The sequence below is a fragment of the Condylura cristata genome, unplaced genomic scaffold, assembly GCF_000260355.1.
Source record: "Condylura cristata isolate star-nosed mole 26May11 unplaced genomic scaffold, ConCri1.0 scaffold00006, whole genome shotgun sequence".
Classification (NCBI taxonomy): Eukaryota; Metazoa; Chordata; class Mammalia; order Eulipotyphla; family Talpidae; genus Condylura; species Condylura cristata.
In genome coordinates this window covers 22,577,414-22,605,140 of record NW_004567107.1, presented here as the reverse complement: position 1 = coordinate 22,605,140, position 27,727 = coordinate 22,577,414, and the positions used below count along the sequence as shown (strand labels likewise).

Genomic DNA, 27,727 nt, shown 5'->3' with positions numbered 1-27,727 from the left:
CATAACTGAAAAACTCATTTTCCCCAGTGTTTGGGCTTGTGATGCCAATAACATTCAGCTGAGTTCCTTCCAGAATTTGCCCTTCATTGAAGAAAGTCACTCCTCAAGTTCCAGCCCCTTTACCCAGGTCACCTGGTATCCACATCCAGGGACCGACTGAATCAAGGGTATGAAGCCTGGCTTCCTTGCCTCAATTCCAGCTTTGAAAGGGCACAAGTGAAGGACTTCTAGAATTATTTTTAGCACACACATAACCCAGGCTAGATCTCATGGAATACTGGTATGCATGGAGATTTAACAAGTTTAGAGCAAAACATTTTCAGGAAACATAGCAAAAACTAGTTTAAAAACCCTAAGTACCTTTAATTTTGTCTTTTACGAGCACAGTAAGCCCACTCTACAGTAGTTGTCCAGGTTTCTAAGATTTAGGACGAAGATATGCAGGTTAGTACAGTAAGCCACAACCCACCCTTGGAACTGCGGATGAAGGCATGTTACCTGCTGCCATCTGGTGGCAGAACTGTGGAATGAAGATGGGCTTTTAAAGAAGCTGTGGGGCCCTTGACAAATGCTAAGTAACTTGGCAAAGATAATTAAATCGTTCTGTTTTCTCCTTAAAAAAGGTATTGCTAACATGATACTTAAAATATGAGACAATGTTTTGAAAGATAAGTGGTATAAAATATTAACTCTTTATTACAGTAAATGCAGTACTGTGATTTTTTTAAAACGGGTCATACTTAACTTTTCCAGGTTTTTTTTTTCTTTCTTATGATGCTGAATAGGTGATGGCTGGTTAGAAATGGAGGTCGTGGTGAATGAGGAAGTTTCCTGGCTTTCTCATCAATTCCTTGTGTAACGGGGTGGTCCCAGGAAAAGGGGAGGTTCCAGGTTCCGTGTCCCACCCTAAGTACCTTTAATTTTGTCTTTTACGAGCACAGTAAGCTCGTAAAAGACAAAAGGGTGGAGCTGAGCAGGGAGAAAAAGAATCTGGAGGAGACTGAAGGAGGAAGAAGAACGGGGAGCCAGGAGGCCTGAGGGAGGTACTGTAGCAGAGAGGCATATGAAGAAGCAGGTCTTGTTTCTTGGTCCCGGACTAGTTGAAACAGATATGGGTGAGAGACCGTGGGGAGGTTAACAATGGCAGCTTTTATTTTGATTTTGATTTTGCTCTTTTCCTCCTAGACTTTTCTGGCCATTTCTGACCCTTTTCTATGGGTCCTGGTCAGAGGTGCTTTAGATTTGTGGGGGGCTTTCAGGCCTTGCTTTGGGCAGATCCCTTTTTGGTGGACTTTTACCCATGATGAGATGGATAACTTTGGGTATTTTGATTTAGAAACTGTATTCTTTGTCTTTTCTGTATTGCACACTAACTGTATTAAAGTTCCTTTCCATTTTAGGCAGATGGCAGAACCTATTTAGAGTGGTAGGTTCGGGCATTCTGGGGTTCCCTGTAACTCATTTCCCTAATTTCCTAGGGTGATGCCACTTTTTGGGGGGAATAGAACAAGCATTGAGGAAGATGTGATGGCTGTCTGGGATTTCCAAAAAATTTTTCTCCAGTAGATGGAAAACATAATTATTTACCTGGTGAGGGTTTTAAAGTTCTATAAAGGTAGCTCTTCTCAATAGCTACACTAGTATACTGCAGTGTGTGTTGAAGCTGGGGATAACCTAATTTTTTGAGCAACATTTCCCTTAGTCTCTTGATTCTGCCCACCTCTCTGTTGGCTTCATCATCAATTTGAGTAGTTTCCTGCTTGAAGCCTTATACACAAACTCAGAAAACTTTAGTCTTAAGTGTGCCAAGCAATTCATCCTGATTAACCTAATCATTGTTGAGAGTAGGTGTTTGGCTGGGAGTGCTGTGGGGGAAGGGTTTATATTAAGACTATCCTTGGAGATGAAAGGGAACTCAGATTCCTCTTATATGAGGGCTAAATGGAAATAGGAATAAAATCCTGGTTCTATTCTGTTAATAAAAGCGAGGGAACAGATACTGACTATAGTATCCACCTATTATCAGTGCTCAATTTATCACACACAACACAGCACTGGGTGATAATATACAAATGAAACAGCATTAGGGAATGACAGTGTTAGACAGAAATAACTCAACTCATGAATAACAGGAAGGCTGTGTGGCTCTAGGCAACGTGGAAAGGCAAGAAGAAAAGGCTAGTGTTAGGTTTTCAACATTTTCAGGAGAAGGTGATAACTTGGATTCTTGTGTGACCCACATTCTAAATGTTGGCAACTACATTTTTCATTATTAACCACAATAAATAGCTAATACTGTTAAAAATAAACAAAACACATCCATTGGTCAAATAAAGCATGGAAGCTCTTGTTTACAAAATTTGCATTTAGAAGAACCTTTGGTTGTATTCAGTGGTTCTTGGAGGAGGCAAAGGCTTGCCTGAGCAAGGTAGCCCAAGTACCATCAAAGAATGAGTTGGGATTTCATGCAATGCTTTTCAGTGGGCAGATTTCCAAACAGGGTTCTTGGGCTTCTGCTTCACCAAACACAACATTTGGTGAAGTCTGTTTGGAGTCAGATACTTCTTTCCCGATTAGGTAAGTGGTCTAGTTCCAGGCACCCAAATGCAATTTCATTTCCATTGTTCACCTTATTTCATCTACCCAGAGGTTAAGGCCCGGAAGATAGTTGAATATAAAAATCAGCATTTCCCTAGGACAGAAGAAATTCAGAATGGATTAGGTTTGATCTTTTACTCGAAGATGCCAACATTTCTTTCTTCCCTTTGGAGATGTGGCAATTTTCTTCCACTTCTGGCCCTTCTTTGATGCCAGCAGCTAACTTTTCAGTTCTGTAAGGCATACAGCTTTCTTGACAGATTATTGATTGATCATGAAAACGTAGACATTAGTTTAGTCGAATGGGAAATAGCTTGTTATTAATATCAATGCTTATTAGCCTAAAACAGGCTTGTGTTGAGATCAGAAACTTAACTGATGTGCATTTATTTTTTCTTCCCCCCAGGTCATTATCTTCTTCCAAAGGAACACTAAAATAGTAATTGTCAATTCTGTTCGCCCGTTAGATTCTTGGGGGTGGACGAGGGTTGGGGGAATGCTTTTAAAAGTGCCGACGTCCAGGTCCTACCCTGGAGGAATAAAAAAACTCCCCCAAGTTATTCTAATGCGTACACAGAGCCGTACACAGTTCCCGATAAGATAAATCTACAAGCCCTGAACTCATCAATCTTGGATTTCCTTCAGAGCCCTTCCTTTTAGCGCGAATAGGCTCGGCGTTAACATTTTCCTGAGGTTGCTGAGGCCAGTTCGTTCCGGAGATGGACGGTACAATCAGCCAATCCGCAGCCTCAACGAATCGCGGCACAATCAGTAACAAGCCGCAGAACAAGGCGCTTTATCGTAGTAGAAAAACCAAGCTGCAGTGAGTGGCAAAGGGAACAAATCAACTAAAGAAACTAGGAGCTCTCCTTCTGGGGTCGGCGAGAAGCGAGTCTAACCGAGCTGCTCCTCAACTGACAAACGTTGCCACAGAGACGGCGCTTCCTCCTGGCGCTCGGCGTCCTCGAGGCTGTACGTCACTTCCGCCCGGCCGGGTCTCTGGCGTCACGTTCGAGTTGAGCGACTTCCGGTTTCTCCTCTCCTTCCTGTCCCTGGTCCTGCCTCCCGGAACCTTGGCGGGGTCTTCGTCTGTGCGTCTCGGTTAAGGGGTCTCTCTAAGCGGACCTTGGTGCACAACTGCCCAGAGTCCCGCGCCCCTGGGGTGCGAGTTGGAAGAACCCAGGTTAGATCCCCGCCAAGACTTGGCGCGACGGGACTTGCGGGCCCTCGGAAATCTCCATCCTCCCAGTCCCGTGGCCTTCGTCTCCTGGGCCTGCAGCTGGTCGCGCCGAAGGCTGGGGTCCGGGGCTCCCCGCCAGTGGGATTGAGGCCCTCTCCGCCGCCGCCTCTTTCACCAGGCGACGTCTTACGTTGCTGCCACGGATAACTCCTCCTGGAGCTTGAATTGGAAGCACAGTGTGTGGTCTCCGCGATGGCAGGGCTGCTTTCTAAAGTAGCAAAATGCTTTAGCATCCAGACCTCCTTCTTTGAGTTCTGAAAGCCTGGAACCTGGTGGGGGAGCAAGATAATCTTTCGCTTCCATCGTAAAAGGAAACTGAAGCGCTTGGAGAACTCACTGTTTCAAGACGACACGGCACCCCAAGAGGTAGATACTTGGCTGTGAATCCAAGTCCAGCTTCCTTAGGGTTGCACAGACGCATGGGGGAGTATTTGAATAAAGGAAAAATACTACAGATATGAAAAGGAGATCCAGAATTTCTGAGAATTTAATGTCAGGCATTACGCTACGTTTTTAATACTTTCTCATTTCTGTAAGGGGCCAGAGGAAGCATGTTTTGTTATTGCTGGTTTAGGACACAGGTTCAGGTGATAAATGAGGTATCCAATATTAATGACTTCGTGGCTATCTCCCCGCACTCTTTCAGCTGTGTCCCATACTGTATAATTAACTTCTGTCCTAATTAAACTGTGTATCTGATTTTGGTATTACAGGAAGTGAGGTTTCCGAAAATTGTCTTGATTTTTGTCACTCTCTGCTCATTGTCTTATTCCATATTAGCAGCCTATTTAGAGATTTGTAACCATGTCAATTGAACCATGATGCTTACTCCACAATTTACTTTTTTCTTTCCAAGAGGAGTTTGGGGATTGTGTTGCTCAGTGTGGAATTAATGGATCCAGGCTAAAGGGTGTGCTGGAAGAGTTGTTAATTTTTACCTCATAGGTGGTTTCTTTCTTTCAGCATAATAACCTTAGTTTCTGCTCCTTTTCCCACCAGGAAATCATCTTTTGCCAAGATGTCAGGAATTGGAAATAAAAGAGCAGCTGGAGAACCTGGCACATCCATGCCTCCAGAGAAGAAGACAGCTGTTGAAGATTCAGGGACCACGGTGGAAACAATTAAGCTAGGAGGTGTCTCTTCAACGGTAGGTGGAAACAATGTGCTGAGAGTAAATTTTTCTTCTTTTGCCTGCAACCTGAAGGTAAGGATTAGTGAGATTATTTTGGAGTATGAAAAATCAACTTGAAAAGAAGAGGGACATATAGCAACCCAGAGTAGGTGAAACAAGGTGGTACTCAACTCTGAGGAAGAGATATGTTGATATTTAATCTTTATTGCCAAAGATGTGGTTTTGTCTTTCTGAGTCTGGTGCCTGGTAAAGCATCGATTGTAGTTATTTAGCAGGAGGAAGCTCAGTATTAATTTTTCATTCACTGCTAGTTTTGGTGCCAGTACTAAGGTGTAGCAAAATCATTGAGAGTGTATTGGACAGCGAGAGGCTGAGGTCAGGCTACCTGGAGTTAACCCTCAGCTGTGTGGCCTCTTGTGACTCTCGTATTTCTTGTTTCCTTGTCTGTGAAGTATGGTTACAGTACCCACTTCTTTGGGTCTGGATAGTAAAATGAAAGAGACCTTGTTAAAGATTAAATATTACCTTTAACATGTACTCAATATATGTGAGCAATCAATACTTATTCTTGGTCTAACCAGCACAATCGATATTGTCCTTGTTCTTGTAGAGTTATAGAGTTAACAGTTAAATTAGACTATTTGGCTCCAGAAGTCTTAGTAATAAGTCTGTTAGTCATTAGAACCTCACTATGATAGGTTTTGATCTGAATCTGATGTGTGTTTTAGAACTCTGTCATGGGGATAGGGTGTTAAAATATTTTGTATTTGGCTTATAAACCCACACCTGTTACTTGTTTTGAGGCAGAGGGTCAGAAAGAATATATCTATATCTATGTATTTGTTGAGTGTTTGCCCAACCCTGCCCTTTGCATTGGTAATAGCCCCTGGACTTCAGTTTGTAAGGTGAAACTAACAAAGACATTTAGCATGAGGTGATGTTGCTTATAGGGATAACCACTTGCTCAAAGGAAAGCACACATCCCAGTTAGGATGTCATCCAGAGGTCACTAGGGAGCCATTGCAAGGTCTTAAGCAGGGAGTAGCATGCTTTGACCTGTTTTTGGAGAATAGACTTCAGATGATCAAGGGTTCTTAGAAGGAATTTCTACCTCTTTCCCTTCCACTCCTTTTAAGGGTAGGGATCTGGGCACATGTTAGCGCTTCCTACCCCAATTGAAAATTGCCCTTGAATGCATTAATTCCTCCTCTGTACTTTGAGATTGCTGTGGTGAGCCATCTGAGACTGGAATACAAAACTAGTAGACTCCAAACTCTTTCAGTGGGAACAGTCAGTATGAAGGGAGCTGTCCACTGGAACTGTGCTGAAATCTAGCATGCCGACAGGACCCGGTGCCATGCACAGAAGTGCTATTGGAGGTTAATGCAGTAATATTGATGAGGGAATCATAGAGGCTTGGACCTTTTGATAAGATTGGCATTCCCCATTTTCCCCTTGCTGGTAAGATTTGCTGATGGACTGGATGCAAAAACAAAATGATCTCAGGAGTTTGGAAGTATGAATTACTTTTTTTTCCTTAAAGATTTGTTTATTTATGCACACACAACTGGGGTATAGGCCAGAGGTACAGGGGCAGTGAGAGGATTTACCAGAGACAGAGTGGGGAGCAAAACAGGCAGATTGATGAAGTCCACTGCTGAGGGGAACAGTGGGCGAGGCAGGAGAGGTCTGTGCCATGTGGGTCACCCCCCTTGCCAGGGATCAAACTTGTGCTCAGGTGGATGCAGCTAGCTTCACAGTGCTGTACTTCAACCTGTTGTGCCACCAGGAAGGGCCTAGTCTTGAGTTACTTTTTCTTGAGCTAAGGAGAAAGATGAACATAGCTTATTTTTGAAAGTGTGGAAGGTCAATTGTGCGTTTGGCTTTGGACATACAAATCTGAGGTATTAAACCTCTGACTGAATAGGTAGTTGCATGTAGTAAGAAGAGATCTTGCCGAGACGAAGAGGTCTTGGCCAAGCAGTATATAGCAGAATCATTTTGTAGGTGGTATTTAAATTCATAAGACTAGAGGCTACCCCCTAACAAATGAGCATAAATAGGAGGACTGAGAACAGCACTGCAAAGTTTTCATGTCAAGCTGAGAAGAGACTGACCAAAGAGAATGAAAAAGAGAGGCCACTGATGTAGCAGGAGAACGAGAGAGTGGAGTTCCAGAAACCATCTGAAGACAGCATTTCAAGAAGAGTTGGTTAGTGCTGCAGATGAGTTTGGTAAGGGGAAAACTGAGACATTAGATTTAGCAATAGAAACGCTCTTTGCTAATTGACACAATGTTTTAGTGGTGGAGATGGAAACCTGATTGCACTGAGTTTAAAAGAATATGAGATGAAAGGGATGAGGGGGAAGACGGGAAAGCCAGTGCTTTGGAGAGGCGTTGAAGTAAAATGAAGAAAAGAGGTACTAGGAAGAGGGAAATGTGATGGCAAGGAGAGGGGTTTTTGTTGCTTTAAATTAGATTGCAGTGTATTTATCTGTAAAGATGATTAAGTTAGTGATGTAACAGAAAGAAGAGATAGTTACTGTTGTAACTGTCACCAGTAACCCAGAGAGAATGTAACAGAGGGCACAGTGGGAACAAGATGTCTTAGCTAGAAGCAGGGTGTTCATCCTGGCAACAAAAAGCAAGGCGGGGGCATAGTGTCACACGTAGGCAGGGCTTGTATTTGTGGGAAATAGAGGTGGACATTCTCTTTTGATTGCTTCTGTTGTTTTTTCCACCCCCAGTGAACTTAGAAGCAAGCCTCATCTGAGAGTTTTGGAGGTTTGAAGAGGTAGGAGAAGGTATCAAGTGACTTGAGAGATGGAGTAGTTATTGGGCAGCACTGACCACCAAATTGAACTTGTGATCATGAGACTAGTCAGCATGGTGTCAGCATGGTGTTTTACTTATTCTCATCACATCCAGCTGCATGGATACAAGTCTGGAGCAGGTGAATTGTGAATGCTCCCAGCATTGATGTTTTTACCAGGCAAGTGTGATAAAAGAGCATGGAAGGGGAAGAGGGTTATAAATGGGTGTAGCTGTAATGACTGAGCATGGAATTTAAGGTGAGTAAAGGTGGAAGAAAGAGGAGTGAGGAGCAGGAAAAGATACAGGAGCAGTAGATTCTGGAACAAACTAAAGGGTGAGTGGTAATTGTGGGATGATATGTGTGAAACTGAGCCTGTAGAGGACATACAGGTACAGGGAAGATTAAGACTAACTGCAAGTCTGGAGACTGAAGGAGGTAGAGAACAAGAGGATTAGAGCAGAGGTCAGCGACTTGATCCACACTACAGGAAAGATAATTTGTGTGGGAATTGAAGTCACAGAGCTGTGACAGGAATAGTGTTGGCGAGAGTGATATAAGGTAGGTGGCAAATCTGCAGAACATGTGGAAAAGTGACTTGGGCCTTTACTGGCAGGTTCCAACCAGAATAGCCCAGCAGCTTGAGCTGCAAAGCTAGGCAATTTTAGGGAGCAAATGGATAATGGCCTGAAAGTACCATTGGAAAACAAGGAGGACACCCCCTAACTCCAGCCCAGGGCTTTAAAGGGTGTGGGAAGAAACAGCCACCATTGGAGAAGCCTGCGGAGGAGCAGTGTCCCCTCCAGTTTCATTTGGGGCAGGAAGGGGCAGCAGTGCCATACAACTTATTGGCCTCTGCACATATTTTTAAAATTTCAATTTGTGCTCATGATTTCAGTTCTCTACGCTAAGTCATCTTGATGAGTTGGAAGAGTTTGATGCTTTCTCAGAGATTAGGAGATTGTTGACTTGTTAAAGAAAGAAACCTTTCTGGACAAGTTCTATCTAGGATGTGTTTAGGTAGGTTGTTAGTGTTTTGTTTCATAAAGACGCCCATCTTAATGTACTGATTTTAGCTAAGTCTTGACATGCTGGATGTAGGAATGGCGTAGGTACGTGTTATTATTTCAGATTGGGGTTCGCAGAAATAGACTAAAAGGAATAGAGAATTCAGCTCGAGGCAAGTATTTGAGGGACTGTGCTATAGGGTATAGTCAAGTGGAGACAGAAGGGATTGAGAGGGAGAACGGAGAGCATTCAAATTTGGGGGAGCTGGTATATTGTGGTAAAAGAATGATAACATCTAAACAGATACAGTTTTTATACAGTTTGGGATGTTAGCATTTTAAGTTTCAGATATGGGACCTCCCTGGTTGTGCAGCGTTAGTCTCAGTGCTGTCAAACTGTTGCCAGCCAGGGCAGCATGGGTTCAGTCCCTGGCCAGGGAGGTGACCCACATGACGCAACAGACTTCTCCTATCTTGCCCGCTGCTCCCTTCAGCGGTGTATTTTAGTCGATCCACCTGTTCTACTCCCTACTTTCTCTGGTGAATCCTCCACCCCTTAGCACCTCTGGCCTACACCTCAGTTCTTCTATGCATAAATAAATAAAAGTAAGTCTTTAATGTGGCACAGTCCAGATAATGACAAAAATCTAAGTAATACATAGCTGAAACACAATGGAGGAAGTAGTCATTGGAGTTAAAGAAGTCAAGAGTTATTCTAGATGCTAGAGTGTTAGATGGTTTGTCCTCATGTACTTGTTCACATATGTATGTTAAAGTCACCCGGATATATCGGCAGGGACTTCAACAGCGAAGACTCGGGTGCTGGTCTGGGATGAATGAAAGGCAGTGCTTAGTAGATAAATGTAGTGCTGATCGGGGGTGGCTGACTTAGCAGGTCAGTGGTGGAGCCTCATAGAGGCAACATTTTGTGGAAGTTCTTTTAATAGAGAAGTGAGGGAGAGTTTGACGTTCTAGTGTATTTGTATCTGTTGTTTTTACTTCCTATCATCACAGACCCTTTATTTCTTTCTTCTGCTCTTACGCAAATCTTTGTTTTTTTTTAGATGAATGTCTTTATTCATAAGAAATAACTAATGAAATTATATTCCCTTGTCGATTATTAACAGCTAATAGGCTAATTTCTTTGTGGACACTGATAGTATTGCTTTCCTGGCGCAGGAGGAGTTAGACATTCGAACGTTGCAAACCAAAAATCGCAAGCTGGCGGAGATGCTGGATCAGCGGCAGGCCATTGAAGATGAGCTCCGTGAGCACATTGAGAAACTGGAGCGGAGACAGGCCACCGATGATGCCTCCCTGCTGATTGTCAACCGGTACTGGAGCCAGGTAGCTAATCTGTTTTCTTTACTCAGATTTTTATTTGAACATTTCAGTTCTTAATAAATCTCTCTATTCCCAATGTTGTGTCCTTTTGTCTTTTCATCATTGTATTGTCCTTTCCTAGTTTGATGAAAACATCCGAATCATCCTTAAACGTTATGATCTGGAGCAGGGCTTGGGAGACCTCCTAACAGAACGAAAAGCTCTGGTTGTGCCTGAACCAGAGCCGGACTCTGACAGCAATCAGGAGCGGAAAGATGACCGAGAGAGAGGCGAGTATTTGGTGGGTCCTACCTCTGCAGGCCGTCTGGGTTTGGGAGGAGAGCTTTGCTTTGAAACTCTCCATTTGAAGAAAAAGTTGATTTTGATATTTCCAGTTTTATAATTTTGGGGGCTTCTTTTCTCCCCCTGTGTCTTCAGGGGATGGGCAAGAGCCAGCTTTCTCTTTCCTTGCTACTTTGGCCAGCAGTTCCAGTGAGGAGATGGAGTCTCAGCTGCAGGAGCGTGTGGAGTCCTCCCGCCGAGCAGTGTCCCAGATTGTGATGGTCTATGATAAATTGCAAGAAAAAGTGGAGCTCTTATCCAGGAAGCTAAACAGTGGAGGTGAGGCACGAAGCTGGTGGTGATGGGAAGAGCAGGACGAGTCAGAACTCCTTTGTCTGCCAGTGTGTAGTTGGCAGGCTGTGCCCTTAATTTCAATTTTGTAGAATCCTCATCTCCAACATTTTCTGTGACTTGTTAGTGTTTTACTAGCGCTTCACATTTTGAACCACGTGATAGTCCCATGAGAAAGCGGGTTATGAATCGGATTATTTTGGAGTGTTCTGAGCCCACCCCTCGCCATGGAGAGTGTTAATTTAGTTGGCATTGGAGGGATCAGGGAAACGTTTGTTTTAAAAGTTCCACAAGAAATTCTGATGAGCAATACTAGTTGAAAACACAAACCCGCCACAGGACCAAACTGTTCTGTATGCTGTGTATAAATGTGATACCAAAGAGTACTATGAGAGCACAGATTTTCCTCCTGATCATTGTCTGTAAAAGGCAGCCTGTATCCTGCAGGTGTCTGGTTTCGTTTATGGACATTTGTTGTCTTTGGCTCTAATGTTAAACATAATAATTTGGTGTGATCTATTCTGTAGATTCACCTAGCTACTTTGTAAATGCTGTGTGCATTGTGGGTTTTAAATTTTAGGAGTGGCTCTAGCACATTATTCCATAATATTTTAAATCTGTGCTCTTTATTCTTCATGGTTTTGTAATGGTCACTTGAACATAGAAATTTCCGCTGCTTCTTTTATTTCTCTTAATAGAGAGATGCTTCATGATGGTGTTAGTTAACAGGAATTTGTGAAAGCCTTATAAAAGAGATGTGTAGTGTTAAGTCTGATACTTTTTCTTATCTACAGTTCTAAAATGTAGCTTTTTGGGTGTTTGTGCTTATCTGAATAAAGTTGTAGAAATGCCCCATTTCTTTTTTTGAGGCATTTTTAGAAAGGATGGGAATTGGGTGACCTTGGCTTTACAGAAGCACAAGGGTAGCAGCTCATCTCATCTCTGGTCCTTCATCTGTCAGATGAAGGCAGTAAAAACCAGTCTGCTTCTTGAGGCTTTGAGGAAAATAAAATGAGATACCATGTTAATACTTTGGTGGGATATACAATTTTAAAATTTGATGCTAACAATGCTAAAGTACAGTTCTTTTTCCTCAGATAATCTGATAGTGGAGGAAGCTGTGCAGGAGCTGAATTCCTTCCTTGCACAAGAAAATTTGAGGCTCCAGGAACTGACAGACCTTCTTCAGGAGAAGCATCACACCATGTCTCAGGAGGTACTTGAGCAGAAAGAAGAGATGGCAGTCTTACGGGCCTGTGCACACACTGACTCAAAAATCTGAGTGCTTCAGAAATCACCTTACTCTAGAAAGCATATTTCCATATTGAAGAGCACAGAGGGCAGGCTTAAGGAATCAGCTCTGAGAGATCAGTCTAAGGAAAGATTAAGGGAAGAATATAATTGAATAATTCTCTTCACTCTCTGTTTAAGGAACTTATGATCTTTATCTTTAGGTAGAAATATGTGGGGTTTTATAAAACAGCATATCAAACTCCCAATATAATGAACTGCCCTAAATAGAAAAAAAAAAAAAAAACCAAAAAACCATGTACAATGTTACCGAAGGGATTGATAGAAAATCAACCCAGAGTGAGGCAAATGGAACTTGAATGTGGGGTTTCAGTCCAAACTTGGACGCATAGTGCTATGACCAAATCATAACAAGAGGATATTTATTTGTAGAACTAATTGTGATAAAGTGATGATAGACCTCTTAAGACTCTTCAGACACTCTGGCTCATCACTTTGGTGATGCGATCTACCCTAGCTTGGCCACACAATTCTTATGCTTATTAATGAGCTAATATTTACGATTTGCTTAGTGCCTAGCACTTAGAGGTACTTTGTGCATATTATCTCTAATGGTCAAATAACTTACCTCACTGCTATGGAAACAAAATTCAGAGGCTTGTGACTGGTCACAGGGCACATAGCAAGAAAGTGAGTTGCTATTATTTGAATTAGGTCTGTTTAAATTCTAAGGTCATGTTCTGCATTATGCCCTGTTTCCTAAATTTCAGAGCCAAGGTCCCTGCTGGGCTGGTTACATGAGAATCATCTGGAGAGTTTATTGGTAATTGGCCTGTCATCAGCCTTAAAAGGGATAGTATATAGTGTTAAAAGGGATAGTATATAGTAGTGCTTACAAATAAGTGGAGTAGAGTAATAGAAAAATGGATGAACTTTTTTTCATGTTTTAAAACATAAACTAGGTGGTATTGAGAGATGCAAGGGCCTTCTAGCCCTTTCCTAAATCTCAGCATTACTGAGCTAGAAAAACCACATTGTTTTGTTCTGCAGGGCTGCTACCTAAGATATTGCTTGAGGCTGGCTGTCAGTCTGTCAGCTGGTAGCTCACTTAGTTATCCTCTCAAATGCCTGCATGTTACCTTCCATGATAGCTGGTGTCTCCCAGAGAATGAGTGCCCCAGGAACTCCCGATAGAACCTGCCTGGCCTGTGACATGGCCTTCAAGTTACATAATGTCATTTCCACTGGGTCATTAAAGTAAAATCCAGGTTCAGGAGAATGAGATAAAGACTTCACCTCTTCATGAAATGATTATCAAAGAACTTTGGGGCCATATTTTAAAATCAACACAAGAGTATGTAAACATGTAATGACTTTAGTTACAGAAATAAATAATAGTAGCTGGTGGGTAGCTCCTAAATAAAACACAGAACAGTGAAAATTTTTGTGTCTTTGAAGTGTCTGATTCTAGATTGCCTTATGTCCGGTTTTGAAAAAAACATAGTTTTCTGTTTGTTCTCTATGGATTTTTATTTGTAAAATGGATAGGAAAGTTGGGTGTAATGATGACTCTCTCTTCTAAATGTATGTATGAATTTTATCTGCTGAAATATTTGGCTAGTAAAATCAACAATATTTTGTCTCAAAAAATACACATTTTCTGATGTGCTTGTGCTCTACCTAGGGAAATGGTGTTTCTTACAGGTGGAAAAATTAATGACTTTTATATGATTTTTTTTTTTTTGGTATGGACTTACACAGTTTTCATGATTTTAACTAACCCAGAACTGTTAGAAGAACCTACCTGTAATGTGCAGCATTTGTTTTCTAACTTGGTCTTTTTATTTTTGCTCTGTTTTTTTTTTCCTTCTGAATGCCTGTCTTTGGGATGTAGTTCTCCAAGTTGCAGAGTAAAGTGGAGACAGCTGAGTCCAGAGTGTCTGTCTTAGAGTCCATGATTGATGACTTGCAGTGGGATATTGACAAAATTCGAAAGAGGGAACAGCGACTCAACCGACACTTAGCAGAAGTCTTGGAACGGGTAAGTGTTTTTATTTGTAGTTGGAGGACCAGACCACCTTAAAAAATCTACTCAAAAGGATGGATTTGGGTGATAGTAACTGGGGCAAAATGGACTCCTTTGAAAGTACTTTGATTATCAGTCTGAAATCTTTGGGTCTCTCACCAAAGAATCTTTGTCGTCTTTACAGGTGAATTCGAAAGGTTATAAGGTATATGGCGCAGGGAGCAGTCTCTATGGAGGCACAATCACCATCAATTCCCGGAAGGTAAAATCAGTGACCTACTCAGGACACCTTGTTTGACTAGGGTCAGTTGTTGTGCTAGGTGTGGCGGTTGGCAGTGAGGTTTTGCTAGAAGAGTGGTCAGTATAGATGGAAGCGTAGGAATAAGAGTGATTTAAAACTTCTTTTTCTTCTTTTACTATTTTCCTGCTTCTCTCCAGTTTGAAGAAATGAATGCAGAGCTTGAAGAGAACAAAGAGTTGGCTCAGAATCGTCACTGTGAATTGGAGAAACTTCGGCAAGACTTTGAGGAGGTCACGACACAAAATGAAAAGCTGAAGGTAGGAGGTGTTTCTCTGAGGAGCAAGACAGTGATATGTTTTGCCGAGCAGCTCACATCCATGAATCCTCATAACTCATGAGGGGAAAGTAAAAATGTTAAGTTTTGTTGGTAAATCTTTTAATTTACTTGAATATTATTATTTTTATCTGCTTTGTTCTGAAAAGGATTTAAAGATGTATTAACTAATTGAAATGCTCTAACTTGGAATTTGTTGGGGAAATGAGGACTAGGTCAGGCTCAAAGGTGAATTTTAAGAATGGGGCTTGGGCTCTCTAATGGTGGCGCAGCAGGTTAAAGCACAGCACTAAGGGGCTAAGGCCACTTCCGTCTGAGTTTGATTCCCACCTGCCCTGGAGGTGACCCACTGGGCGCGATGGGCCTCTCCTGACCCGCCCGCTGCTCCCCTCAGTTGTGTAGTTCGACAGTCTGCCTGTTCTGCTCCCCACTCTGTCTCTGGTGAAACCTCTCACCGCCACAGCACCTCTAGCCTGTATCCCAGTTCTGTATGCATAAATAAATAAATCTTAAGCTCCATTCTTCTTTTTTATCTACCAGATGTGTGCAGGGAGCATGTACATTCCTTTGGAGGGTAGGCCTTTCTCCTGTCAGGAATTGCTGATGGTGGGCCACAGAATTTGATTCTGCAGAGTTTGATTCTAATTCTCAAAGAGAGCAAGAAATATAGTCAGTGACCCTATTTGCTTTCAAAAAATGCCCATTAGATTTTTCTCTCTTCAGATCCTCAGTGAGGTGGAGGAAATAGAATTCTTCTTTCTTCTTTTACTCACAGCCATCTGTCTTTGCTAATTTGATTTGTTTCTAGGTAAATATTTGAATAATTATGCTTGAACTGAAAAAAATATTAAATCAACATATTTGGGTAGTTAAAGCAAACAGTTGCTTGGGAAGAACATAAAAGAATAAGTTAAAAGTTAATGGTTAGTGTTTCCAGTAATGTTCTAAAGGTGGTGCAGTGGATAAGGATGCAGCACTGAAAACTGGCTGCAGCCACTTCAGTGAGTTCAGTCTCTGACCCCGGAGGTTACCCACATGGCATGACCTCTCCTGACCCACTCGCTGCTCCCCTCAGCAATCTGCCTGTTTTGCTCCCCACTTTGTCTCTAGTGAATCCTCTCACCACACCTGCACCTCTGGCTTGTACCCCAGTTCTGTATGCATGAATAAGTAAAATCCTAAAAAAAAAACAAAAAACTTGACGTTTTACAGCACTCTTCTTTGCCCCAGATATGGCAGTAAGGGTCTTCTGTCATCCTTGGATCTAGGTTGATCACATGAATTAAAAGCATTCTTTGGGGAAAGAATTTGGGTACCGAGTCTTGGGTGGTCTAATTTAATTTGGGCTCAGTTTTACATAACTAGGGGAATGGGTAGATGCACTGCAGTCTTCATAAAGCTTGTCTCAGTGTGTAGGACATCAGTGAGTTTAAGGTTATATTTATATATATATATCCTGTCTAGTGTCTAGGGCACAGATGCTAGATTTTCTGATTTTCCTTTTCCGTGGGCTTCCTAAGGTGGAGTTGCGGAGTGCAGTGGAGGAGGTGGTTAAGGAGACACCGGAGTATCGTTGCATGCAGTCACAGTTCTCCGTCCTGTACAATGAGAGCCTGCAGTTGAAAGCACACTTGGATGAGGCTCGCACCCTGCTTCATGGCACCAGGGGGACCCACCAGCGCCAGGTTGAGCTCATTGAGGTAAAAGCGTTGCTTTGTACATGAACTTTTCTGCCTCATAGCTTTTATAATTTTACTCTCATGCGCAGTTAGTCTTTGATTTATTTAGCAAACATTTATCTTAATTTATTCAGCAAACATTTGTAGAGTGACTACAGGTCTTTACTCTGCTGGTTTATGTGTGTTTTGCACTCCAGGACCATATGTCTAGTGGGAGAATAGTACCCACTAGGATGCAGTGTGGGACAGCAGAGGCACATTCAGAAGATACAGTCTTAACGGAGACTGAGAATCTAACTCGACTCTGGAGTCTTCCTGATTCCAGTCACCAAAATGACTCTTAAGGCTAAATACATGTTTACTTGTAGATAAAAATAGGAGAAAGGCATCCTAGTGGTAGAACAGAAGATGTATAAAGAGTGTAGTGTGGCTGAATCCTTGAAGCTGTCACTGTTGACAGGCCGTTATAGACTAGAATGGCCTATATTACAGTCATTTTATTTTTAAAGGCAGAAACTTCTGTCTATAAGTTTTCTTTTGCATTCCATACTTCTTAAGGTAATATTCATAGTAGTTGGTATTTTACTGTGTCTACCAAATGAATTGAATATGTTGATACCTTATTGCATACTATATTTAAATGCTATTTTACCACTTAGTTATTCAACTAAATTGTGACATTTCATGGTTAAGGGGCTATTTCTTTATTTCTTCAGTTTTCTGCCAGTTCTCAAACCAGTGTAGTTGTTGGTGCTTGTTGAGTATTGATTGAAGTGGAACTTATCAGAGTATTACTTCTTTTCTTAGCATTTTCTTTTTCTCTTCTTAGGTTCTTATAGATCAAATATAGGAGTCATGATAATAAAATCTGATGATCATATTTCCACATTTTGATAAGAGTTTTTGATTGGCTCCTTTCTCTGTATAGCGAGATGAGGTTAGTCTTCATAAGAAACTGAGGACCGAAGTTATCCAGCTAGAAGATACCCTGGCCCAGGTCCGTAAGGAGTATGAAATGCTGAGGATAGAATTTGAGCAGACCCTTGCTGCCAATGAACAAGCAGGTATTATTCCCATTCCATTCTGCATTTTGTCTGCTGAAAATATCTACCTTGAAAAATACAACATGAGCACTAGGATTTGTTAATACCAGCTGGAACTCAGAAGTCTTGAAGAACCTGGAATCAAATCCTATATGCATTTTGGTTCACAGCCAGGGTGTGTACTATTTTAACTCTCTTATTTTTTCTTTTGAGAAGGATTCTTTCTTTTGGTAGTTCTCCCTATTTCTCAGGTTCCTGATATGTTCTGCCCTTTCTCTCCTTGTGCCTTTGCCCTTATCACAGTTCCTCATAACATTGCTGTTGCTGTATTTAAGGCCCCATAAACCGGGAGATGCGCCATCTTATCAGTAGCCTCCAGAATCACAATCACCAGCTGAAAGGGGAGGTCCTACGGTATAAGCGGAAACTGAGAGAAGCCCAGTCTGATCTGAACAAGGTAACTGGAAGGAGTAGATTACTCCTGTTTCATCTGTTGTAGACTTGTCAAGCTGTTTTTAAGTGAGGAGAGCAGTGTAGAGCAGTGTGCATCTGTCTTGTCTTTGTCCTCGTCCTCCAGACGCGTCTGCGCAGTGGCAGTGCCCTCCTGCAGTCTCAGTCCAGTACCGAGGACCCCAAGGACGAGCCGGCAGAGCCAAAACAAGACCCTGAGGACTTAGCTGCTCAGACCTCTGCATCAAAGACATCGCAGGAGGAAGTCAATGAAATTAAGTCCAAACGGGATGAGGAAGAGCGAGAACGAGAGAGGAGGGAGAAAGAGAAGGAGCGAGAACGAGAGCGGGAAAAGGAAAAGGAGAGAGAACGAGAAAAGCAGAAATTAAAAGAGTCGGAGAAAGAGAGAGATTCTGCTAAGGATAAAGAGAAAGGGAAACATGATGATGGAAGGAAAAAGGAAGCAGAAATTATCAAGCAATTGAAGATTGAACTCAAGTAAGAACAATGTTCAGAGTAACTTTGTGACTCAGAAGCTAAGGTTAGGAGCTTACACATGGCACTTTTGGTCAATAGCAGGGATTGATAGTTAATATTTGGGGTGTAACTGAATGTATAATTAGTGTGTTCTCAATTCTCGATCACATGTACTGCCCAGAGGGCCTTCACGGCTATTGCATAGTTTGACTTAGTGGTCAGGTCTTGCTATACCCTGTGGAGGTAGCCTTATTCTTCACAAGTCCAGATGGAGGGAAGGGGTGTTTGAAGTAACATTCAGGAGAATTTTTGGAAATTAACTGCTGCTATTTATTGGACTTGGCCAGATTCCTGCCTTCAGTTGTAATTTAAATTATGTTATATGGAGTATGTAGCATAATTTGAGCAATAATGATCAGTTTGTCACAATTAATTTGTAATTCCAAGTTATTATAAGAGATTCTTTAGAATATTTACTTCTACAGGCAGTAAAACAGTACAATCCCTGTAATTCAGTGAAACACCTCATAGGTTGCCCTTTACCCTATGTAATCGTAATTTCTGTGATAGCACGGGTTACTTCTTGCTTCCCACTAGTCATGGTTGAGTCTTATTGCTGTTTGAATTGAGGGACCACTGTGCTCAAAATGTAAAATTACAGTTGAGAGGCTTGATAATTATTGAGATGCAGTTAGTCTTTAGCTAATGACTAATCACTCAACTATCAACTTTTGGATTAGTAGTATACTTTAAACTTTCACATTTTCTCCCCTTTCCTCTTGATCTCTATTTTTTTTTTTTAACTTGTGATATCTGAATTATCTGGGTGACTTGTTTAAAATACATGCCTGCAGCCTATCCCAGAGCTTCTGAATTTTAGATTCAAGAGTGGGGCCCCAGAAACTTATTTAATACATGCCATTAAAGTGTTTATTTTATAACCAAATGTTGGAGAACTTGGTTTGAAGGGAAATATGATTCCTTTATAGCACTTACTTTTCTGTACTTTCCAGGTATATCTAGAAGTCTCTGTAGTCTGCAAAACTTTTGTCTTTTAGTTGTGCTAGAAAGTGTATAATACAGCTGTTGTAAAATATTTTGCTCAGTTCAAAGTTTCCTTGCTCTGGTGCCCTTTGTTTTCTCATGATGTCATTTCCTTCCAACATCCCTCATCACAGGAAGGCACAGGAAAGCCAAAAGGAGATGAAACTACTGCTAGATATGTACCGCTCTGCCCCAAAGGAACAGAGAGACAAAGTTCAGCTAATGGCAGCTGAGAAGAAGTCTAAGGCAGAGGTAATTCGATCTTCCATTACCTGTTACTCTGGTAACAGAGTTGGATCTTCATTTGTGAGGTTTTCCTTTATTCTTCTTGAAAGATATAGTTTCTTTATCTTTAAAGTCAATGTTCAAAATTCAATTGTGATTTATTTCAAATGTAGAGATTTCCAGATTCCCTTCTATGAAGTTAGAATTACTGGAGGTATGTTAGTAATTATATCAGAATTATATAGAATTGTATAGACCTAACCTTTTCAAGCTTTTTTCCCTCTTTCCTCCATATAAATCACTGTTAACAGTGATTCTCTGATTACTCTAGGGAAGAATATCTTCTTCTATTAAGAATTTGGGATCTAGATACAGGGGTTAAAACTAATCTAAAGAGGGCCCTCCCTGTGGCACAAGGGATTAAAGCATAGCACTGTGAGGCTATCCTCAGCTACTGCAGTGCAAGTTTGATCCCTGACCAGGGCCGTGATTCACATGGGACAGCAGACCTCTCCTGTCTCACCCGCTGTTCCTCTCAGCAGTGTATTTCAGTCAATCCACCTATTCTGTTCCCCTCTCTGTCTCTAGTGAATCCTCTAACCCCACACACCTCTGGCCTGTACTTTACTTCACTTCTTGTATGCATAAATAACTAAAAAAAAAAAACCAAACTAATCAAAAGAAAGGTACACATGCACTCTTTAAAACATTGCTCTTAGAAACATGATGTCAGCATGGAATGGTGTTAAAACAGTGTTCCATGGTATACTAGTACGTCATTTATCTCTTTTTCATAATTATGAAGAGGTTGTTTTACTATTATGGGCCCTTCATCTGCACAGTATTGGTTGATTTTTGAAGTTGGCTTACAGCCTTGTCTTTGTTTATGTGATTCCTTTTCTCCTATAGTTGGAAGATCTGAGGCAAAGACTCAAGGATCTAGAAGATAAGGAGAAAAAAGAGAATAAGAAAATGGCTGACGAAGATGCCTTGAGGAAGATCCGGGCAGTGGAGGAGCAGATAGAATACCTGCAGAAGAAGCTGGCCATGGCCAAGCAGGTGGGCACACTGTCTTTCCTTCACTGGCTTTTAAGTAAATGTTACCTGACAGATAAGTTATTGACAGTGAAATCTGCTCTCTCCTTTCAACCTGTGTATTTTGGTTGTTAATCTTTCTTTCTCCTATATGCTTGTTTTCATATCGAAGTCTCTTAGCCTTTGTTTTGTGTACTTGTTGAGGCAGGAAATTTATTTTCAAATGGAGAACCAATTATCCAACCAGTAATCCAGTTGGTTATTGAGGGACTTACCTTTCTCTGCTGTTCTGGAATTGGGGTAAAGAAATATAAAATTTTGCACATACGAAATATACAAAACTAGGAAAAACATATCTCCTCCCACATGTGATAAATGATGTTAACTGCTTTTTTTTTTTTTTTTGCGACTTTCCCCTTTCTCATAATGAACATATATTTCTTTACTTTTAAGTCCCAGTGAATTTTACTAGCATTCAATAATAAAAATAACAGAAATGTTTGGGGAAACCATTTGGTTTCACCGAGAGTAACATTTTCATATTACTAAGAAACAACAAAATGACAGAAATGGGTAACTTTAAGGTGACTTAACCATAAGCAGAACTTATTAAAACTTAACATATATTCATTTTGTGAAAAGTGGGGTTCTGACTTTTCTCCAGTCTGTTAATTGCTGCTCTTCTCTCCTTCTCTAAAAGGTAGTAATTTCTTTATCAGGATAAAATTAATTATCAGATTGTGCTGTGCTCAAGTAAGTGGAAAGACACACTATGTTCTTATATAGGACTCATATCTTAAAGATGTTCATTTTCCCTAAGTTTAGATATAAATTTAGTGTGATCCCAATAGAAATTTTAATGATAACTTCTTCATTTTTGTACTAAGCAAACTGGTTTTAAAGTACAATTGGAAAAATAAGAATGGCCAGGAAAACAGAAAAAGAACAACACTGGGGCTGAGGGATGGTCTATTAAATGTTAAAACATAAAATTCAGTAAAATAGCTTGAAACTAAAAGACAGATGGTCTTGACATGCATGTGGATATTTAATATGTGCTGAACATACATTGAAATCAGCAGGAAAAAGGAAGATTATGAAGTGTTATAGGGAAGAAGCAAGGTAATATTGGGGGAAAGTTGGTTATGTACTTGAACACTCTACATTAGGATATTTTCCAAGTGGAGTATAAGTAAAATGTTAAGGGAATACATTCATAAAAGAATTTGAAGAAACAGGGTAAAATTCCTTTATAAATTTGAAGTAGAGAATGTCTTTCTAATTTTACATGAAAATCTGAAAACGTGAAAGAAAATATTGATAATTTGGATGTATGGAGAAAACAAAATCATATAACGAAAACTTCTAGGTTACAGCAAAGTCAAAGGATAACTGGAAAAAAGTTCTAGTTTATCACAAAAGTATTTTTCTTTCTAATATAAGATACTCCCCCTAAAATGCAAGTAGGAAAACCCAACAGCCCAATAGAATAGGAATTGATAGGAATAGTTCACAGAAAAGTATACACGTCAGTCAAACATATGAAAAGTTGCTCATTCTTATTTATAATAGAAGAAGTATAAGTTAAAACTTTTTGTATAGTTCTTTACCTATCAGATTGTTAAAAACTTATTTTTAGAACTGTTAGAAAGTCTAGATTAAATTGACTTCTGTAATTGTGGAAAATATGAGAAAATGTAAGATTTTTATGATAGAAGTTCTGTTAACCAGTTGCTACTTAGTCAAGATCAGCTTGATGTATTAAGATGTGTTCATTTTTGTCTCTTACCTGACTATGAGTCAACCAGTGAGTACCAGTGGTCTCAGGTGATAAAGTTCTTCTGTATGAACAGAGCTAATCTAGTGACAAAACTAAACTTCTTAAAACTAAGGCTCTGGACCCTTCCTGGTGATGCAGTGGGTTCAGACACAGCACTGCAAGCTGGCCTCAACCACTTTAGTGTGAGTTCGATTCTGGGCCCCGGAGGTGACCCACATGGTGCAGCAGACCTCTCCTGTCTTGCTCGCTGCTCCCATCAACAGTGTACTTCGTCGATCTGCCTGTTCTGCTCCCCACTCTGTCTCTGGTGAATCCTCTCACCGCCCCTGAACCTCTGGTGTGGACCTCAGTTCTGTATGCATAAATAAATTCAGTCTTCAAAAAAAAAAAAAAAACAAAAACGAAGGCACTCTTACTAGGTTTATTTATTTCTACATGGAGAGTAGGAAAGTTTGTTTTCCTGTGGCCATTTCTTTGGAGTTAGATTCTGTTAAAATGAAGATTCTTCCTCATTTTAGGAGGAGGAAGCTCTCCTCTCTGAGATGGATGTCACAGGCCAGGCCTTTGAAGACATGCAGGAGCAAAATATCCGTTTGATGCAGCAGTTGCGGGAGAAGGATGATGCAAATTTCAAGCTCATGTCAGAACGTATCAAGTCCAATCAGATCCATAAGTTGCTTAAAGAAGAGAAGGAGGAGCTGGCAGACCAGGTTTTGACACTGAAGACTCAGGTAATTAGAAGGAATAGATTTTCCCAGAATTTTCTTGAAAGTAGGGTGTTTTTTGCATGAAGATGATTATCATAGCTTTTCTTTTTGATAGGAAAAAAATCTGCAAACTAAATGTGCAAGTTTAGGGTATTTGAAGTAGATTACACACCCCTGCAGAAGAATATAATGTAGCTATTGAAAGAAATAGGGATCAGTAAGATGGGAAAAGATGTGTGTCATATCTTTTGTTCTAGAAATGTGTATGTCTTTGTGTGTGTCTGTGTGCTTTCTATTTTAAAATTTTCCAGGAGACTGCTTGAAAAATTTGAATGGTCTCTTTTACCTTTAAATGTTTGGATGAGAGTTTATGGGTTTGTGATTTTATGTTATACCCTTTATTTTTGTGTGATTTTTTTCCCATTGTGTGTGAATTGCAAGAAAAATTGTAAAGTGTAATAAGCAATTTACAACCTTTAACCATTCTGAAAGAGATAAACTTAGACATCTGTTTGAGCTGTAATTTACATGTTCTAGTGTGAATTGCCAGGCTTTTAGGATTATCATGGCCAAAGAAGATGAATATCCTTAAGTATCGTTTCTTCTATTCTTGGAAAGAATCTTTTCAGTAGTTTTCCAGGCTCTTAATTGAATCATCAGCAATATTTTATGTTAAAGTGAAGCTTTTAATTATCACAGTCTTGCATATATTTTGCAGGGTTCATGGATATAATTAGTAATAGTTGAGATTTCTAATGGATTTCTTTTTGTCAACCTATAGATTGAGTTTCATCAGTCTTCTTTTTCCATGTTTTTCTTCTTCAAAGGTTGATGCCCAGTTACAGGTAGTAAGGAAATTGGAAGAGAAGGAACATCTGTTACAAAGCAACATTGGCACTGGGGAGAAGGAGCTGGGTCTTAGGACCCAAGCTTTAGAGATGAATAAACGGAAGGTATGATTGATTACTTTGTAATCTTAAGTGACAGTTAGCCTTCTGAGGAACACATGAGTATAACACTGATGAAATTATAAGTTCGCTCTGTCACGTGGACTTGGATTAATATATTGCCTCATTGGAAGAAGGTGATAAGATAATGTTATTCCTGTATTCTTCACAGGCCATGGAAGCAGCCCAGCTTGCAGATGACCTCAAAGCACAACTAGAGCTAGCTCAGAAGAAGCTACATGATTTTCAGGACGAGATTGTGGAGAACAGTGTCACTAAAGAAAAGGACATGTTCAATTTTAAACGAGCTCAGGTAAGAGCAAATCTTTTCCTGCATGTCACCTTATAGATATTTTCTGAGCTCTGAGGTGACTCAAGTTATGAGACTCATTTGTTTAGTGTATGTCATGTCCCCTTGACTATAAGTTCCTTGAGTGAGTAGATGGAGCCTGTTTTCTTCACTGCCCTGTCCTCAAAGCCTCTCACAGTGCCTAGTATTTTGTGGGCATAACATAAATACTAATTCATTGAATGAGTCAGTCAACTTTTAAAGCAGTAGCAGCATAGCAAGACTCGAGAATTTTAAGTTCTGTAATTTTTCTATTTTTGGCATGGCAAATGATTCTCATGCCTTTCTGTCCTTATCCATAAACCTGTAAATTGTTTTAATCTCATCTACCTTCAACTTAAAATTAATTACCTTTAAATAACTATTTTTTGTAAATTTATACTATCTAAAGTCTTATATTTTCACAGAACTGAGTTATGGATAGTCAGCTGCATTCGGTTTGGTGATAATGATTGTGGTTGTCCTGAAACCAAAGCATTGTCATTTGTTAATTTCCAATATTCCTAAAAGATAATTTGGCATGAAAGACCTTTCCAGAAAAGAAAGTTCAATTTGGAGCAATTGTTTTTCTCAAAAAATGGCGTATCTTGGGGAATGACTCTAATGGGTATGCTGTCCTACTGCAGGAAGACATCTCTAGACTCCGGAAGAAGCTGGACACTACAAAGAAACCAGATAACGGACCCAAGTGTGATGAAATTCTGATGGAGGAGATTAAGGATTATAAGGTTGTGTTTTTTTGGTCAAGGCCAGAAATGGCCTCCTGATGGGCTGGGAGAATAGTGTTAACTTCTTTTCTGTGAAGGTAACCTGGGAATGGGGACCGTAGTATGTGGCTGTCTTGGTGCTTAGTGGTGCTTTTTGTTCTTAGTTTTCTCATATGTGAGAGTATATTGGGGTCATTAACAGATGGTCATTGTTTATGGTCACTCATGCTCTGACTTCCCTTTTGTAGGCACGCCTGACCTGTCCGTGTTGCAACATGCGTAAAAAGGATGCTGTACTTACCAAGTGCTTCCATGTTTTCTGCTTTGAGTGTGTGAAGACACGCTACGACACCCGCCAGCGCAAATGTCCCAAGTGTAACGCCGCTTTTGGGGCCAACGATTTCCATCGCATCTATATTGGTTGATTCAGGCCGAGAGAAGAGGGACTGGCTACCCAGGCACTTATCACTAACCACGGAACCGCTACCTCTTCTTTCCTTGGCTGCCAGCTACGGGGCAGTTGGTCCTTCACAGACTTTCCTTCACAGACTTTACATCCAGGTTCTCCTCTTTAATAGCTAGATAACTTCAGGGGAAGGACTGGTTAATGCAGATCTTGGGTTTTAGAATGAATTAGATGCAAACAACTCTTGTTTTCCTTACCAGCTTTGTTTATTTCCTGCTTTTAGATTTTTCAACATTTGCTTCTTCAGGCTTACTGTATAATCTTGGATTGTCCATTCCTCCTGAAGAAGTTGGTATTTTTGATATGCAAAAGGGAACAAAGAGTAGAGACATAACTATTTGGGGGGTGGTGATCTATGGGCACAAACTTTCTTGATTTGGGTATTAAACTTTTTGTAAACCTGAATTATAAAATGGTGTGACTGTGCTACTCTTTCCTGGATGGTTTGAGGCCTTAATGAAATTATATCCAGGATCATTCAGTCCATTTCCAATTCACTAGCAAGATAACTTGTTATGGTCAGCTGGTTTGTCGAAGTTACTTAAGTTTCAAATTTAAGGCCAGAATGATTTCAAGTAATACCGCCCCTGTAAACTTACAGTGAAATCAGGATTGGAGAGGATGGGGAACAGGACTGCAATGGAAAAGAGACCTTCTGGGAACTCTGAAGGACTTAGACAGGGAAGCCTTGGTGAGCTGTGAATTATTACTCTTGTCCTCCTCTCCACAGGGATTGTTATGATCCCTGTTATCCAGAAGACTCTCTGTAATGTGTCTGTAAGACTTTGTAGTCCACAAACTTCAATTAAAGCAGGATTCAGTATGCTTTTGTGTTCTTCTTTGAAACTTTTGGGCACAAAAGTTTCATTATTAGTTGGCTTTGCAACTACTGTTCCAGAATTGAAATCCTTTGAAATAATCAAGAGATTATGTGTTTAAAATACTTATTTCTTTGATTTATTGAAATGCTTTTCTCCTAGCTTTATTGAATCTGCTCTGGATAGAGATTATACCTAAAAGATGATGGTTTATTTGATTAGTTATTTCTCTTCATAGTTCATCTGACCCACATGGTAAGACAGTTATTCTGAGAGGTAAGTTGAAATTTGGTGGTTGTATTTATGTTGGATTGGGTTTATACCATAGGAAACCCCTGCTTAGCAGTAAATTAATTTCCTAGATCTGTAATTGTTCTTCCACAAATTAAAAATTGAGCTTTACCTTTTGGGGATTTCTCCCCAAGTTTGGTCTCTTCCCTCTGTTTGATATCAGGGCCTTACTTGTAGCACACTTGATAATTACTAAAGTTAGGATGTGGAAAACGCCAGTGTGAGCAGAGGGCCAGGCACACTCCTTAGAGACGGTTTGTGTGATCGCCTTAGTCACCTTCTGTGATTCTGCTAACAGGACTTCACAAGTCTGTTTTATTGGACCAATGTGAAGGAAGGCACACCTAGCTCCTTTCTTTTCATCTCTGAAGTATAAACAGTTATCCTTCATGTATTGAATGTATTGAAGTAATTTTTCAAGTTTGGGTAATCTCAAAGTACTTAATTGCATTTTTAATTTCTTTTGTGATGCTAAAAAGAATTAGGAATTCTGAAATTCGTAAAAAGAATTAGGAATTCTGAAATTCGTAAAAAGAATTAGGAATTCTGAAATGCCTCTGTTAGAGGCCACCCAGTAATAGGCTAGGGATTCTCTTATTGTAAGTTTGATAGCTTTTTTTTTTTTTGAGGGAAGTTGTAGACAAGATGGAGCCATGATACTTGCATTAATAATAATGTGTCCTGAGGATTTGAAGTTACTAAAAATACAGGATGGAATGACTTGAAAGGTAGAATGTGAAAGGGACCTCAAGGCATGTCCTTATTTTAGAGATGAGGAAAGAGCTTCCAGGGACGCTCAGTTCTGTGCGCAATTTGAAATGTGGCCACCAGTTCTCTACTATGCCTTCTTTGATCCTACGCAGATCTGTATCACTGGAGTGTTTTTTTTTTTTTTAAAGATTTATTTATTTATTTGTGCATACAGAACTGGGGTACAGGCCAGAGGCTCAGGGGCGGTGAGAGGCTTCACCAGAGACAGAGTGGGGAGCAGAACAGGCAGATCTACGAAGTACACTGCTGAGGGGAGCAGCGGGCGGGTCAGGAGAGGTCTGGCTCGCCATGTGGTCTCCTCCGGGGCAGGCTGCAGGCGGGAATCGAACTCATGCGGAAG

General features: G+C 40.5%; 1 protein-coding gene across 1 annotated transcript; it reads left to right on the top strand.

The window, feature by feature from the left end:
- Positions 1-3,686: 3,686 nt before the first annotated feature.
- Positions 3,687-26,976, top strand: RNF20 (ring finger protein 20, E3 ubiquitin protein ligase). The gene is made up of 20 exons (XM_004677466.2): positions 3,687-4,204; positions 4,838-4,985; positions 9,970-10,137; positions 10,256-10,403; positions 10,552-10,734; positions 11,844-11,962; positions 13,892-14,038; positions 14,208-14,285; positions 14,462-14,581; positions 16,119-16,298; positions 17,206-17,341; positions 17,656-17,777; positions 17,898-18,268; positions 19,426-19,543; positions 20,426-20,575; positions 22,850-23,062; positions 23,866-23,991; positions 24,158-24,298; positions 24,961-25,062; positions 25,290-26,976. Exons 2-20 carry the CDS (start codon positions 4,857-4,859, stop codon positions 25,464-25,466), a joined length of 2,928 nt encoding a protein of 975 aa, XP_004677523.1. The 5' UTR covers positions 3,687-4,204; positions 4,838-4,856; the 3' UTR covers positions 25,467-26,976.
- Positions 26,977-27,727: the final 751 nt, after the last annotated feature.

Bases quoted from the DNA above. Each gene is read 5' to 3' on its own strand.
- RNF20 (XM_004677466.2), top strand. From the start codon at position 4,857: ATGTCAGGAATTGGAAATAAAAGAGCAGCTGGAGAACCTGGCACATCC. The intron at 4,986-9,969 runs GTAGGTGGAAAC...TTCCTGGCGCAG, and splicing joins TAGGAGGTGTCTCTTCAACG to GAGGAGTTAGACATTCGAAC. The intron at 10,735-11,843 runs GTGAGGCACGAA...CTTTTTCCTCAG, and splicing joins CAGGAAGCTAAACAGTGGAG to ATAATCTGATAGTGGAGGAA.